This window comes from Lepidothrix coronata, unplaced genomic scaffold, assembly GCF_001604755.1.
Source record: "Lepidothrix coronata isolate B3197 unplaced genomic scaffold, Lepidothrix_coronata-1.0 Scaffold3, whole genome shotgun sequence".
Lineage (NCBI taxonomy): Eukaryota > Metazoa > Chordata > Aves > Passeriformes > Pipridae > Lepidothrix > Lepidothrix coronata.
Window position 1 is genome coordinate 723,025 of NW_016690183.1, and position 16,174 is coordinate 739,198.

Below are 16,174 nucleotides of genomic sequence, written 5' to 3' on the forward strand. Positions count from 1 at the left end.
GAGATTTACGCGGCTAAGCGATCCCATCCTCCCAGTCCCCCCTCCGCAGTGGCCGTGTTTTTTCGCAGCCCAACTTCAGCGAATGCATCATTATATTTTTTTTCTTTTCTTCTTCGAATCAGAAACATTAATTAGAAGGTCGGTGGAAAACTTTGCAGTGTAATAGGGAGTGGGGGAGGACGAAGGGGCCAGAGAAGACGCCTATCACTTCATAACTTTCCACTCGCCTCCCGAGCCCCCTACACTGCCAGGGTTTTCCACGCAGGTCGGGTAGAAAGTTTCCCCCCGGCGATGTGTACAGCTGCCGGCGGTGCGTCCCGGCGGTGCCTGGAGGAGCCGGGGCTCCGCGGCTCTTCCCTGGAGGGGGGCAGCGACCGCTCCGCGCCACCCGGCAATCGGCCCCGCGACCCCCGCTCAGCGCCGCCGGCTTTTTTTCCCACAGAAAAAGTGGAAAGGCGAGCGGCGTAAGGGAAAAGAAAACCATAAAATGTATCACTTGTAACCCTAGAATATGTTAATGTCAAGAGATACAAATCTGGTAATTATGCCTTTCTTGCCTGTTGTGTTCTCCATTGTTCATTAAACATTAAAGACGGGATTATTTAATTTTCCACTTAAAGATTCTCTCACGTTCCGTAAAATCATATTAATTTTCAATCATTTTAATTCTTACAAAGGACAAAGTTTGGGGTTTATAACGCTGTCAGTGAGCTGCCTTTTTTTTTTCTCCCCCCCCACATCGCACTTTTAAAACGCACTTCAGTAAATGGTCTGCTGCTGGGGGAACTACCAGACACTGAGCCATTAGAAAACGCCTAAGTTTAGGGGTAAAAAAAAAAAAAAAGGGAAAAAAAAGTTGCCTCAGCAACAGCAACAAATCCTTTCAAAAGATGACTGGATGAAAATTGACACACTTCTGATACTACTGCAATTGGGGAAAAAAGTGCATGGGCGAGGTGAAAGTGCGTCCTCTCTCATTCCGGGCAAACGTTTCGGTCACAGGGAGTAGCTAAGCCTCTTCACATAAAGCAAGTCGGAAAAAATATCCCTCTCGGTTTCTGAACGGGAAGCCCTAACTCCAACTCCCCACTCGCGGCTGCGGTGCTGAAGGTTACTTGAACACCCGCTCGCTTTCACCTGCCCTCTGCCTACAATATAATGCAGCATATACCCACGCGCGCGACGTGTTATTCGTGTGAGCCGAATGCAATAACTCCCTACATCTGACGGAAAAAAAAAACATGCTCAATTAATGGGCTCGTCCCCTCCCACTTCATATTAGAAAATTGCATCAGATTTCAACCATCACGATTGTCTCCGTATATTTTAAACGAGACACGCTCAGTGCGACCAAACTTTCAGCGAGGATTGATGCACGGAAAGAAGATGCATTAGAATGTATAGACAGTAAACAAGTTTTTTAATTATAAAGCGGGCAATCATTGCGAGGGGTGTCGTGTATACATCTCGCTAAACGAAGGACAGAAAAGTATACTCGTCTAGTACCAAAAAGGCATTGATCTGGCGTTTCGGTGTTGTTTCCCTTAAGGGTAGTGCCCGTTTCTAACGAATACCTGCCCCACAGAAATCGCTGATGTTGTACGTTGGAGCAAACTATCCAAAGTGGCCTAAACTGTCTCCTCTAACTTTATTTGGTTTGCCTACCAACATAAAAGCGGGGAATAAACCGAAAGCCCAGAGACAGGGTATCAGAGCGCACGAGATAAAGGGAGCTATCAGCAGGGAAAGTTTACATAGAGAAGGCTCCCAAAGAAGCCGGGGTTAGTGTGTTTTAAGGACTAGGGCTGGATTACACGGGCTGGGGTGGGGGTATTAGGAGGAAATCCCTTTCACTGATCCCCGGCCCCATGCGCGGAGCTGCCCGCCTCCCTCCCGCGCCCGGTAAGGTGGGCTGCGCCTGCGCGCCCCTGCGAAGGCAGGGGCCGGGGCCGCTCCACCGAGCGCGGCACGGGGCGGGGGTCTGCGGGGGAGCGGCGCGCAGGGGCCGGGCTGCGACTAACAGATTTAAAAAAAAAAAAAAAAAAAAAAAAAAAAAAGAGAGACAGAAAAAGAAAAAAATGAGAAAAAACCCCCTCAAACAAAGCAAAACGGCGGAGGGGGTCGCAGGAGGAGCCCCCCGCCCCGAAAGCACACATGCACAGCACGGCGCGGAGCTGCGCGACAGGGCAGTGCGCGCACTGCGGGCCCCTGCGCGGTGCGACGGCGATCGGCGACGGTGGGGTACATCCTAGCGGCGGCTGGCTGCCATGGGAGCGGGCTGGCCACGCTCCCCGCCCGCCCCGGCCGAGGGGGAGGCGGGCAGGGACGGCCACGGGAAGCGGCAACTTGTGGCGGCGGCCGAGGAGACGGAGCTGCTGCGCGGCGGAGGGGCCGCCCGCCTCCCCGGGGGACGGACGGGGCGGGAGGGACGCGAGTCGGCGGGACGGGGCGGGGGAGGCTAGGCCCGGCTCCCCGGTAACTTGTAATGCGATAGAGGAGGAAGCGGGGGGTTGGAGGAGAGGGAAGTCTTTCCCCACCCCCCCCTCCTCACTTTTACAAAAAAAAGGGGGGGGGGGGGGCTGCGAGAAAAGCCTCTGTTGGGAAAGTGCGTGCAGAGAGGGAGGCTCGGCAGCGGCGGGGAGCGCATCGGGCTACGGGGCTGGGGGCAGCCCCGGCGGCAGCCCCGGCAGCGCGGCACGGGAGGCGGAGGAGGAGGAGGAGAGTAGGAGGAGCTGCCGTGTGACCCGCACCGCTCCCAAACTTGAAAGTTTATCTGCCCGAAATCAAGAGCGGCCGCGGTGTGCGCAGCGCTCCTCGGCACGGAGCGGAGCCAGCGACCGGCGGACCCGCCGCGCAGGGAGCGGCTGCCGGAGCCTCTGCGAACGAGGCAAGGCAGGGGAGGGGGGATTACCCCAGCGACAACAACAGCCACCCCCCACCCCCCAAAACTGGGAGAGGATCCATGCTATTTGCTGGAGACCAAGGACTTGCTCATCGGCGCACACGCGAGCCCGCTGTCATTAGCTAAAAGGACACACGGCTGAGCCGGGGGGGGTAGGTGGGCGGAAGGGTGAGGAGTGTCACAAAAAGTCATTACAACCTGAGAGAGAGGGGGAAGAAAGAAAAAAAAACTTCCTACCAATGGACAACAGGAAGTGACCACCACCACCAACGGGGAGTCTCTGCTTGGAGAAAGAAGCTGCAAGACAAAGAAGAAGGAAGGAGAGGTGAAAGACAAAACTGCCCAAGGTCTTCTGCGTTTCGTGCGTGCGCTTTCGAGAGAGTCAACAGAACAAAAGTCAGCAGGGAAGGGGAGACAGAAAGAGCGACGGAAAAGGAGACAGGATGGAGGAAGAGCTAAAGACAAGCATGTGAAGACCAAGGGGAAAGAGCAGAGCAACGCCGAAAAAGAAAGCACACTGAAAAGAAAGAAAAAGAAAAGGCTTACACAAAAGTTTCTTTTCCTCCTGGGAAGAAATTACTCACACGCACACAGAAATCAGATGCCTCAGATGCCTTGCAGCTCAACTTCTGGGGAAAGGGAGACCGAGAGAGAAGAGAAAGCAGAGTGATGTGAAGAAAGGGGGGGTGGGGGAAGCCCGAAAGAAAGCAAAGCAAAAGAAACTGAGAGACAGGGGGAAGAAAGAAGGACGGACAGAAAAGCGAAGATCGTGACCTTTCCCAACAAGTGAACCTTGCACATATGTTGTGTAAAGTGTGTGCAAAACAGATTCCCTTCTGCGTGGTGCGTGTGTGCTTCGCTGCTGCTGCTGCTGCTGCTGCTGCCGCCGCCGCCGCCGCTGCCGCCGCCGCGGTCGGTGCCTCTCGCAGGCGGCGCTGCCGGCGCCGTGGAGACGCATCATTTGGCGGAGCGAAGCGGCTAATTGCGGAGCCCCGTCCTTCATTTACATATGCAGCCTGAGTCCGCTGGAGCCGCGCCAATCCGCGCTCGCCCCCAGCACCATTAATCGCCATGCATTATTCACAACCATAATTACTGAGCCCCATGCGCGCTGCGCGCAGCCGCCCCAGCCCGCCGCCCCGCGCACACCCCGCCGCTCCGCGCACACCCCGCCCGGCGCATCCCCCGCTCGCTCACCCGCGCACCCGCGCACTCATTCACTCACTCCCAGTTTGGCTGGCTGGTTAGCCTTGCTTTTTTTTTTTTTTCCCCGTGGTGTTTGTTGCCTTTTCTGTTGTTTGTTTGGTTTGTTTTGCAACTCGACTTTTATTTGTGAACAGTTATTTCCAACCCCCAGCCCTCCTTCCCTCGTTCCCAATTCCTCCCCCCTCTCCTTTCCACCTCCACGTCGCTGATGCCTCTGCAAAAAGCAGAGTCAAGACGGCTCAGTTAGCAGCATGTCTCGTCGAAAGCAAGCGAAACCTCAGCATCTCAGGTCGGACGAAGAGCTGCAAGCGGAGGTAGTTTCTGAGCACGGTAAGGGCTCCTGGCGGCTTCTTTCTCCTCTCTCTCTCTCTCTCTCTCTCTCTCTCTCTCTCTCTTTTTTGTGAGGGTGTTTCGGATGTAGATAGGTGAATTTATGGTGATGGTGAACATAGGAGCGCAATCGCACTGCAGCGGGAGAATGGGAATTAAAGCAGCTGGGGGAAGAAGCAGCGGAACTGAGAAGTTCGCAGTTTTGCCAAGTTTCTGCAGCCCACCCCCTGCCTTTAACCAGCCCTCCCAGCAGCAACCTCTCGGCCTCCCCAGCGCTTTGATCGCGGCTGGGATCGGCGACGGGGTCGGCCCTCCCTCCCTACTCACCCGGGCTCCACCAGCTGCAGGAGCGGGCGCCCCGGAGCAGCGCCTGCCTCCTCCTGCCTGCTCCTGCTGCGCTCCCTCGCGCTGTGTGACTGGGTACCCCCTTTTTCTCCCTCCTGCTCCCTCCTGGCGGAGGCTCGGAGCGGACAGAAGCCATATTCCCCTCGACCCACCGGCAGGAAAGTTGGGACAGCCGGGGCCGGGGTGCCCTGCAGGAGCTCCCGGGGGCGGCCGGGCCACGGGGCAGCCCCACCGCAGCCGCTGCCAGGGGCTGCCCCCGTCGCCCCGGGTCGCCCGCGCGGGCTGCGGGGGCTGCCCTGGCCGCTCCCCCCGTCTGTCCCGGGGGAGCGGCCGGGACCCCGGCAGAGGCGGGCAGGATCGCTCGGGTGCGCAGGGCCAGCGGAGTTGGTTTCATTATTTTCGAGAAGATTGAACAGCAGCTTTTCGCCTCCCCCCCTTCGCCTCCTGGCTCTGCTGCGACTGTAATTATTATCAGTGGTAGGTGACACGGAGTGCCACCACCGCCACCAGCCCCTGTCGCGCCGGCTGCTGTGGGGACGGGTTATTTTCTCGCCCATCCGCCATTCCTCGCTCCCTCCCCACACGCAGGCACACGCACACTTGCTTTTATGCATCTGGGTTGCCAGGCGGCTCGTGAACAAGTGTCCAAGGCTGGAGAGATTTGGATCACGCCTTATTTCCACTTTGCTGTAATTTTATTTTCGAGAATAGGGCTGCAGGGTTTTCTTCTTCCTTCTCTGTCTCTTTTTTTTTTTAATTTTCAGTTTTAATTCTCTTAGTAGTCCCTGGCGCTGTAGCGTGCAAAGGCACGCCGCAGCCCATGCTCCCTTCTCCTGGGCTAAGTTGAAAGCTTCCACTTGAAAGTTTTTCTTTTCCTCTTTGCAGAGAGCCCACTGCTTTCTTAGTTTCTCACGTAGCCAAGCAGGAGCCCCAATGTTTTCGGCTTTCTGTGTAGGCCCCTTCCTCCACTGTTTTATCCACCCTCTCCCTCCCTTCGAAAAGGAAAAAAAAAAAAAGTCCTTCTCCTGCTTTAAAACTATAATTACTCTTAAGTTGCATCTCTGGGTAGAGAAAGGCAGCAAAGTTGAAGCCTGAGGAGGATTTTGACTATTGTATCCGAACTTTACAGCCCTGAAGCTTAAGGCAACGTGAATCCACTTCATCAGGTTAAAACATCTGTCAGACTGGCAAATTGTTAAGCCTCCTGCTCCTTCCCAGGGTATTTGGGGAGGCAGGGAGTGAGTCCCACTGCTAAGGGGGCTACTGCTACTGCTCCAGGAAAACCCACTTGGGTATTGACATTAACAGGCACACGAAGAAATGCTTCCTTCTGTCACAGTGGAGGAGCAAAGCAGTGCATTTTCAAATTTTTTTTTCCTTAGGAAACTGTGGTCATGTAAAATAAATTAGTGTAGGCAAGCAGATGAGAGTTAGTATTTTATTATGCAAACAAGATTTGTTGAGCCCATCTCTGTTGGTGTGGGTTCTAGGTCTAAGAATTTATCATTAGCATTATAAACTTTTACATCCTCTGAATCCATTTCAATACCGAAAAATAAAACCCTACTACTTCATTATGACACTCCTGGCAAGTTAATAAATTGAAAAAAATTGTTAAACTAGGTTTTTGTTTTGTTTTGTGAATCTTATCTATGTAGCCATGTCACCCGAGATTAGAACAAGAGATATGCTAAAAAGAAACGCTTGCATATGGTGGGTAGATTAAGGACAAAGAATCTTTTTGTCATGGAAATGGGGTTTTTTTCCCTTTTTTGGGGGGGTTTTGTTTTGTTTACTTCATCACATAGAATTTCTCACACTTGGTTTGTTTTGTATTGCCCTCAATGACTACATGATCAAATGAATGGATTTATTTCTGCCGAATGAGAAAGACAGTCTTTCCATCAAAAGGACTACATTGCATCCCAGTGAGGAATTTTAAAGCGTTATTATTGTGGTCCGTGAATAGCACAAAATCGGCTTTCACAGCAGCCCTAAAATGCAAGTGTAAATACTTTTCAGCCTCAGAAGGCTGTTATCAAAATGTGCTATGTTTCCTTTTATTAAAACATATTTTAATTAATAGAGTGAAACCCTTGGTAGTTAACAATTAACAAGCTGAAGTAGTGGTTTTGCACTTTCATTTGAGAAATGTGAACAAGGTGGAGACAGGCTACACGAGCAGAGGGTTATCTAGTGCGCATTAGTGTAATGTAAATCATTTACACGTTATATTAGGAAGCCTAACGATTGCCATACTTGAAAGCAATTTTAAAGGCCAGATATAATGAGAGCTTCAAATCTCGTGAATTGGAACACTTCTTGTCAAGTCAGTGTCCTTCGTTTCTGTTCACAGCTGTAATCAAGATATTGCTACAGTTCCTGAGTGTATTTTGCAACAGGCCAAAAATAGTTTGCACAGTGCAAGAATATTTGTCGGTTTTAGAAAGCAAACTTTTTAAGCAGTATTACTTGATTCATGTGGCCTTTTCACTCATTTTGCTGTTCGTCTACAAAGGAGTTAATGCAAGACTAAGCAAATGAAGCTTATTCTTTATTTATTGAAATCATGTTTAATGCCACGTCAAAATAGATTTTATAAAATGAACCATTTAAAAATTAATATCAAAAAATGTAATCCTTGGAGTGAAAGGACAGTCATAGTAGCAGAAAGAGCCTGGCAGTTTGGTGTGCAGAATGGAAGATAAACATTAGGCTGAGTTTTAAGTTGACTTGTCGCACCATAACTTTTGCGTTAACGTTATCACAGAAGTTTTAGAATTTAAACAAATAATTTTATAGCCAGCTTGGGCTACAGCATAACACAACTGCATTTAAACAGGGCAATGTCATGGTGGCAAGATAATCTGTTGGAAATCTGAAGATAATTAGTAATGTCATCAACTACAGATAATACACTCAAAATTATTTGAAATTATTTGTTGAAAGTGAAATGCTAAAAATATATATTTTTAATAATTTTGAAGGAAAGTGTTAGCAAACAGCTGATGATATATTTCTTGAACAATTGCACTGTAGAAGAGTGAACAAAAGATACCTATTAAAAAAACCCCACACTTTGAGGTTGCTAAATAAGAAGATCTGCTGGAAATCATTTAAAAACAGCAGCAGCAGGACTCAGATGACTGTAGAATGCAATAATCTCAGTTTCTCAGTAAATGTAAATCATTGTAAATCATTTCTGATACACTTGCCTAATTCAACAGATTACAAATGAATCAGAATTGTAGATACAATGCACATGCTTCAGCTGTGATTACTTTTAAATTAAACCACAGACATTTGTATTTTTAAGGTAAGGATAATAGAAAGGGGATTTTTTTGTTCTTTTTTTTTTTTGTAATGCTGAAGAGTGATTGTCAAGAGTGTGCAGGTGAGGTTCTGGTAAGAGTGATGACAAATGATGCTTTGGACTTTTTCATGTGAAGTTTCTGGCAAAGAGGTATTGTTGTTTAGCCTGAGGTGGAAGAGATCACCTGGTAATGAACTGTTAATGGCAGTTTTCTAATGTGCCTTTTGCAGTCATTTTTTTAAAATATTGGTCCTCTTTTTCCACCCACACTTCAATACATACAACATAGTCTAAACTAATTGATCTTATTCATTCTGGTAAAATGGGATCGGGCTGTGCAGTTTTGGGCAGTTTCATGACTGCACTCGGTATTCTTCTGGAGTATCTCCACAGGCACACTTGCTCAGCTCCAGCAACGACGCAGTTCAATATGTAGCAGCCAGCTTCACGTGTGTTCGCTCTATCTGCATATACAGAGGGTTAAAACACATTTTGGGGGGACATTGTTCCGTGTAAAATAGAGGTATTCTCTATTGCTTAGACACTGTTGCGTTTAAAACTTGCTAAGTCGCAAGCAGCTGTCAGTAAACATAAAACTTAGGTGATTTTTGCAAACGTTTGTTCTGAGGCAAGTGTAAGAGAAGGCTTTTTGTTTTGAAAAAGGCCAAATAAGTATTGCTATAAATTGTGCCTTTGGTGAGAAACGGTAATTGAAACTTTATATAAATACTTCTGTTATAACAGTAGAGACTTAACATTTGAACTATGTAACATCTGTATTTGTATAATTTTAAAAATACTCTGCTTTGAATTGTGTTAGGAATAGAAAATTATTTGGAATAATAAGGAAACTACAGCAATCAGCCAATTTGTTGATGTATATATAACAATGAAAGTAGACAAAACTGGGTCAGATTTTATCTAGTGATAATGGTCTTGAAGTGATCTCCTGAGGTAGACATTAAGACTTTTTTCAGGGTAGGAGGGAGGAAATTTTGAAAGGTGTGGTGGTTAAAATTCTGTGTAATTAAGCTATTAATATGCATACATTTAGCTGTTGAAAATTACTTTTCCTTGCCTAAGAGAGGGGAAAAGCTACAACTCAACAAATGTGTGGCATTAAAAAAAGAGTAAAAATAACCTAATGAATAGCAAGTAATAGTGCCATATGAAAAATAGTCTGAGTCCTGGGAAGATTTTCTGGGTATCTCTCCTTCATTTGATTTGTTGACTGCCAAGAATAGACAAGCATATCTGTTGACAATCCATCATTCAAGGCATGAGTCAATCACTTTTGCTGATAATAAACCAGGTCTGGCATGACAATAAAATAGTTAAGTACTGACACATTTTTCAAAATGAAGCATGTAAAAATAATTTCTTTCATAGTATTGTATTAGTAAAATAAGAGTAATTTTCTAGATCTTTTTTCCAGAGGAAGCACAAGTAAATCTAGTTTCAGCAGTAAATTTGTATTGAATTGTACATATCAATGTAAATCCTGTTTCCTTTACGCTCTAAAACTTTCCCACTTAATGTAGTGGTGTTTTCCTAACTGAATGTTTTCCATTAATACAAAAAAGGGGATTTAGGCCAAAATGTACTTTTAGGAGCTGGTTCCGTTGTAATGCTGTTAGACCTAGAGTACATTTCTTCTTACAAAGGAAAAACCATTCAAAATCGTGAAAACCAGAAAAATAATTGTTTATAAGGGTGATAGAAAACCATAAAGCAACACATTTAAAAAATCCATTTCTTTTAAGTTGAAAAGTGAAAAGATAGAGGACTAAAGAGAGGGGACTTTTTTATTATTGTGGGATAAGATAAATCTTTACAAAAAGCCCTTCTGAAATTCTTATTGCCACTCTCTAACACTGGTGTGTATGGCGTGTTCCCTCCCCCCTCCCCAGTTTCGCCATTCCACACCCTCCCCCCCGAAAAAATCTGAACTTTCTATCACTGTTTGCAAAAGAAACACCAACAAAATTTCCAAACTTTTGAGCCAGAGAGCGAGGCGCACCGAAGTACTCGGGCAGGCTGTTGACCTCCTGCGGTGGCCGCCGGGCTGCGGGCCGGGGTGGGTTCGGGGGGCGCAGGTGGGCTCTGCGCGGGTGGGTCGGGTCGCGCCGCGGGGTGCTGCGGGAGCTCAGCCTGGGATTGCCGGGGAGAAGGTGGGATCGCGGAGCACCAGAAAGCTTCCCCAGGCCTCCTCTCCCTGAGGGTGGGTAGTTAGAAGTGCTTTGACAAGGCTTGCTGATTTAACCTTTGCCTGCTTTGCCCTGCCAGGGGTGGCCACTAGATGTCAAGCTCATAATACAATTAGTACATCTGTGCAGTTGACCTTGGCAGCACGGCTTACCACTGTTCTGTTAAGTGTTAACACTGAATTTGAGTGTTAACTAGAGATCCCTCGGAGTTTGCTACATGCTGTACAGCTTATCAAATGCCCATCTAGTTCAGCACTAGTGTTTACAGTCCTTTAAGAAGGAAAAAGGTTTCCTTTTGTGAAGCCCGGCATCTTGAGCTGCTTAATTAACCCTGCAGGTGCTGCCGTATTTTTGTTTCAGTTAATCAAAACCGACTTGTCATTCAGTGTTTCAGGAGATCCCTTCTCCTGGTGCCATTTGATAGTTTTCGTTTAGGAATTTGTTGATGTTGTAATGTCCCCAGATCTGGAAATAATGAAAGCTCATGGATTTGTTTAGATCATTATGTGCTTTGCTATCCTGTGCAATACTGCAGTATATGGAACAGTGAAAGGCCAAAATGACTGAGCTGCACAACTGGCATTGAATCACTCCAGGTTTGCTCTTTCAAGCACTCCTGATTGCGAGTAATTTTACTCAGAGGAGTAGTGTCACCGAGTCCAGGACTTGTGAGTTCAGTTTTGAGATACTTAGGAGATGAAGGATTGGGTCCTCACATCAGCTTCTCTTCTTGGGAGCCTTCAAACACTAATTTGTAAGCGTTTCTGTGCTTGTTCAGAGGGTGATTTGCTTTGTTCATTCATGCAGGATGTTAGGAGTTACATAGTTTAAAATGTAGTTAATGATACACTTTTCAAAATAGGAAGGCTATACAGAATTTATGCTGCTCCTTCTTTCTTCTAGTTTATTTCTTTTGGTTTGGTTTTTCAATGTCTGTTTCATCTCAGCTATGTTAGAAGCATTGGCCTCGGTTTTTTTGTTTTTTTGTTTTTTTTAGGATTCCCAGTAAAAGTTGATACATTCCAAATAAAGGTGGTTCCTACAGCCATCATCATTATTTGTACGCAAATTCTTTACAACCCGAAATTAATGTATACATGCCATAACAGCCAACTGAATAGCTGTTTCTGTGATTTTGAAAAACATAGCACAGGGCCTGTTTAATATGATACCTTGCAGAAATATTACAAACAATTTGTGAAGCTTGCATCTGTTCCACATCTGCATCCACGCAGAAAGGCACCAGTGTTTGAGATACTGAAGTGCTTCACTGCGCAGATTAGAAACTGCAAATGTTTTTACCAGAGTACAGTTAGTGCTTGTGCCACAGGTGGCTGTTACTTAACAAATTCTGAGATTTAGGCTACTGAATAGATCAAACCGAGTGTGCCAGGTCAGTACCGGGTTTTGCATAGCAAGAGTGCCCTCCACTGTTCAAATCCATACTAACAGTTTTTGTGGTCTGAGAAAAGGGACAGAAAATTTTTCTTTTGAGTCTGGAATTTCTTCTAGATTGTTAAACACAGTAGGGGTCTCTATTTGTCTCCTCCTGTTTCACAGCTTGGGCTCAGTATGTGATAATTCATCTTTCTTTATGGGATTCAAAGCTATCATAAAGAGTTAAAAAGAATTAATTTGCAAGAAAATAAACGTGTTCTAACAATTTAAGAAAACTTTCTTTAAAAGCTTCGTCAGTTATAAGAGATGATAGAGCTAAGGAATTCTCCAGGATCAATTCGTTGCTACAAGGCAACTGCTTCCAAATTAATATGATTTTTAAAACAAAAAAATTTATGGTTTTTTTTTCAGTATAGTTTGTTCCTTTATTGAATCTGTGCTTGGGGAAAAATAAGTTTGTCTATTCTGATGATAGCAGTGGTAAATACTTGTCCTGTATCAGTGCGATAGGCTCAGAGTTTTATTTATAATAATGCTTGTTTAAATAGACAAGAATGCTGTGAACTGCACTTTGAAATTATTATTGCATTTGCATGCGGGAGCATTATATGCATCTGTCTTCATAGTTAGCAGATATTTTAGCTTTAGCTGATGCTAACAAATGCAATTTTCCCTGAAACTTCTTCACAGTTTGTACACTGCTTCTCAGTGTTTTTTTTTTATCTTTCTGAAAGAAATATTAATTAGCTCTCAATTACGCAGCTCTGAATGCAGAAATAGTAGTAATTCATACAACACTTTTCCATGCTTTCATTTGTATTATTGTGTGTAGTCTAAAAGGAAGCTTCAGAAAATATTTTACTCACACATTTGTTGGATTCCTTTACAAGGCAGTTTTGTTTTAATGCTTCAGGAAGGTATCAGCATTTAATCTAGGTGCAAGCTTTAGGAAACGTTGATTTTACCAAAGTGTCTTATGAGTCATACATAATTTGAAGATTCCATAATACAGAGTAACAAAATAACAAAACACTAAATACTGTGAGATCATTTTATTGTAACAGTCCTTATTTAATATTATTGAAAAGGCTCTTTTCAGGTAATTTACATGTGTGGAACTAGAACTGAGTTATGATGGGACAAAATGAAAAGATTCTGGAGCAAAGGTGAGAGACATTGGTTGGTTAGGGTTTTTTCCAGACTGGAAACAATTAGTCCTAAAAAAGTGGGCATTTAATAAGCCGTATATGTTTTCACTATTAACCTGACTAGCATGTGATGTTTAGTTTAAATCTGTTTCACAAAAGTAGATATCAACATTTTTGAAGGAATAGAAAAGTAGATATCAACATTCATTATATTTTATCTTGCACATCATGCAAGAGGCTTTCCTCTCACATAGAGGAAAAAGATACCTACCTGCAATAAAAATTCAGAACTAGTAAAACCAGGTTTACAAATCCTGTGTGTGAGTAGTCAAAACCGACCATTTTTTCTCAACTCTTCACATTTCCTGATGGAAACTGAGGGACCCAGGGCACCCTTTCACCCCTCTCCCTTTGCCTTGGGTACTGAGGAAGCAGGCCAACACCATCCTCCTTGCTCCAGCCTGAAAAGTGTTTGGTGGGTACGCTTAGTGAGGGGGACAGAGCAAAGCCTCCCGGTGTCAGCCCCTTGTACCCCTCTCATTGAGTCAGCAGAACACCTGAGTGGCTTCAGGTATCACCACCCCAAAGTGACTTTCTCAAAATACCTTCGTTTGAATTTCTATGGGCTCATTTTAGGGCCAGACCTCAGTGATGCAAAGTGACAGTGCTGCTGGAGCCACCGCGGCTCTGTGGGCTGGTACCTGCTTAGGAGCTCGCCCCGGGTACCATTTGAGAGATGCTGCCTGTGATTTTTCACCTGTTTTCATAGGGTAAGCTTTATATACTGTAATTCATCTTGCATCCCATAGCAGCTTCAGATTAGTCTGTTAGCTGTTAGACTGCTAATGAGAAAAAGAAAATAACTGAGAGGTTATTAGTGGCTGAGATCCTGACTGCTGCACAAAACTCCCATTCAACACCTTTTGTGTAACTAAGAACTGCAAAATTCAACCCATGTCTATAAGATTAAGCAAGTCTTCGATTAATTCCCCTGAAGTCCTTGAAAATTTTTACTGCATCACATCCTCCCTGTAATAATAAAAAATATTGTTTCTCTTCAGTAAAAAAATAGAAGAAAAATGATGAAATTCTTCACTACCTAATGGATTCAATCACTTTGTAGTATATCAAAAAATGAAAGCAAGCTATAAAGCATAAAGAAATATGGAAAAATGCTATGTTTTCCCATAATAGATATATTGTGTAACTAAAAAAAACAAAAATTAATTTTAGCTTAATATTTTAGCATTTAACATTTTTAATATTCTGGAGTAATGATTAAATTTTGGTATTGATTTCTGTCATTCATAAAGTGACTAAATTTTAAGAAAACAGCAAAAATATCCTTTCATGTAGAATGCTTTTAAGCTTTATTTCTTGTTGAATTCAGTGAGGACTTACACTTCAAAAGCAACAATAAACACAGTACCTTAGTGCTTTCATATTAGTAAGTACTACCGAAAGGGATGTTAGAAACCCCATTTGTGTAATACAGGGGCGATGTCCATTTGTCCTATACAGACATATAAAATAAAAAATATTTATCGGTTGTAATTTTCAGTCTTCCTTGTTTCCCCCCACAAGTGCTTGTTTGCATGACTGGTTCATAGTTCAATCCTGTTAATTTCAGCGGTGTTTCTAATGTGAATAAAGGCTACTCATTTGAGTAGGACTTATTGGATTGAGACCACAGTCTGTCATTCTGTGAAGCATCTTTGTAGCCTCAGTGTGCTGTGCAGGAAATGTACCATCATCTGTGGCAAAGCGGCATTTACTTCAGTGCCATCTGTGTCACCTGCTTGCCTACCTGTCCAAGAAAGTGAAGCTTTGAGAGAGATCTGTTTGATTTTTTAGGAAATGTCAAAATAATTTATCCTAAATGGAAAATACTCTGGTGAGATTCTTTGTATGTCTAGTTTCAGGTTGACTTGGGTGGAAAAAAAAAATCCTCGTGACTCCTAGCATTGTTCTCTAAAATATTTTTCAAAAGCAGTCCTTGAATATTTCAAGGCAAATAGATGATGAGGTGAATGAACTTGGGTTGGTCATCTGAAAAGTGTTCTTGCTCTTTTCAAGGCATAGGAGTTGAGGGAAGAAATACAAAACAGAGCTGTAGGTCCCCCCTTAGTATAGGTGCGAACTTTGTGCTGTGAGACAGCACAAAACTAGGCATTCATTTCATTGAGAGCAGAGCTGAGCAGTGGTTATCCCAGAAATACCTATACAGCTGTATTACATGTGTACTTTTCCACAAGTTATATTTCAAATGCAAACGGCCGTTTCTTTGAGTTTGCAAATTAGTACGCTAGCCTGCTTATTATCTGGACATGCTGAGTAGGTCCTTATCGATAGCTCCTGGCAGTGGGCACCAGTGCTGAAAGTTTCTTTGGAAAGCTTACACATTATACATATTAGCTTCGATGTACAGAGATCATGACACTGTCTTCCAGTGCAGAAAATAATACCTGTTTTGATTGTAAATGTTCACATTTGGTCTTGGTGATTGCTGTACAGTGTCTGAAATAATTAGTTTGCTGGTGTTTGATTAGCTCATTCTAGATCAGAGGACAGCCATATTTGAATGGCCATATTGCCTGAATCCATCACTAATTACTTAAACCTTTTGTGCAAGGTTTGTTTAGAGAAAGCTCTCCTTAAACAAAAGAATAGCGATATATAGATAAAAAGCTGGAAGAGGAGCTGCACAGTTTGCAGCTTCTTTTAGGAATCAATCCTCTCTTGCACCATGCCTTAGTTGCTGTATTAGAAGTAGTAGTTGTTGTACTAGTAATAATAATAGGCAATAACAAAAGCAACAGCAGGCAACTCTTACCCAGACTGCCAAGGTTTGGAAATAAACACTGGAAAATCTTCCCAGTGAAAGTCTTAGGAGAGACGTGGTCTTTCCGTGCAAGGTCAGTACTAGCAACCAGGGAACTTGGTAGATACTGAATAAGGACCGAGGGTCAGGCCCCCTGACTTTTAGAATGTAAATCTGTAATGTAAACAAGGATTTGTTAAAGTTGTCTTAGTCCAAAAAGACTCTGGAGTGAGGCAAGCGTGTTGGGTGTTGGATGCCTCGCTGGTCTGTACTCTGCATGCTTTCACTTTGCAAAGCTGAATTACGGACTGAAACTGTGTTTTGGAAGCCTGCTTTTTCACTTAACTGATTTTTGGAGGCTTTGGCTTCTTCAACATATGTTTTTAGATACCTGTGGCCAGTACGCTCCTTTTCTGTGGTGAATCATGTTATCTTCTGTGATACTTTTGTAACACAGAGTAATAGCTTTTACAGAAGGATTTACCATAAGGATTAGTCTAGTAT

The 16,174-nt window shown here is 44.3% G+C and overlaps 1 protein-coding gene across 4 annotated transcripts in view; it reads left to right on the forward strand.

The window, feature by feature from the left end:
* The first annotated feature begins 4,180 nt into the window (after nucleotides 1-4,180).
* Nucleotides 4,181-16,174, forward strand: part of SALL3 (spalt like transcription factor 3) — a 47,948-nt gene continuing 35,954 nt past the window's right edge. For all 4 annotated transcript variants that reach the window (XM_017823551.1, XM_017823542.1, XM_017823522.1 and 1 more), the window contains exon 1: nucleotides 4,181-4,438. In XM_017823551.1, the coding sequence (XP_017679040.1) occupies nucleotides 4,360-4,438 (79 nt within the window). In that variant the 5' untranslated portion in view covers nucleotides 4,181-4,359. The remainder of the gene's footprint in view (nucleotides 4,439-16,174) is intronic.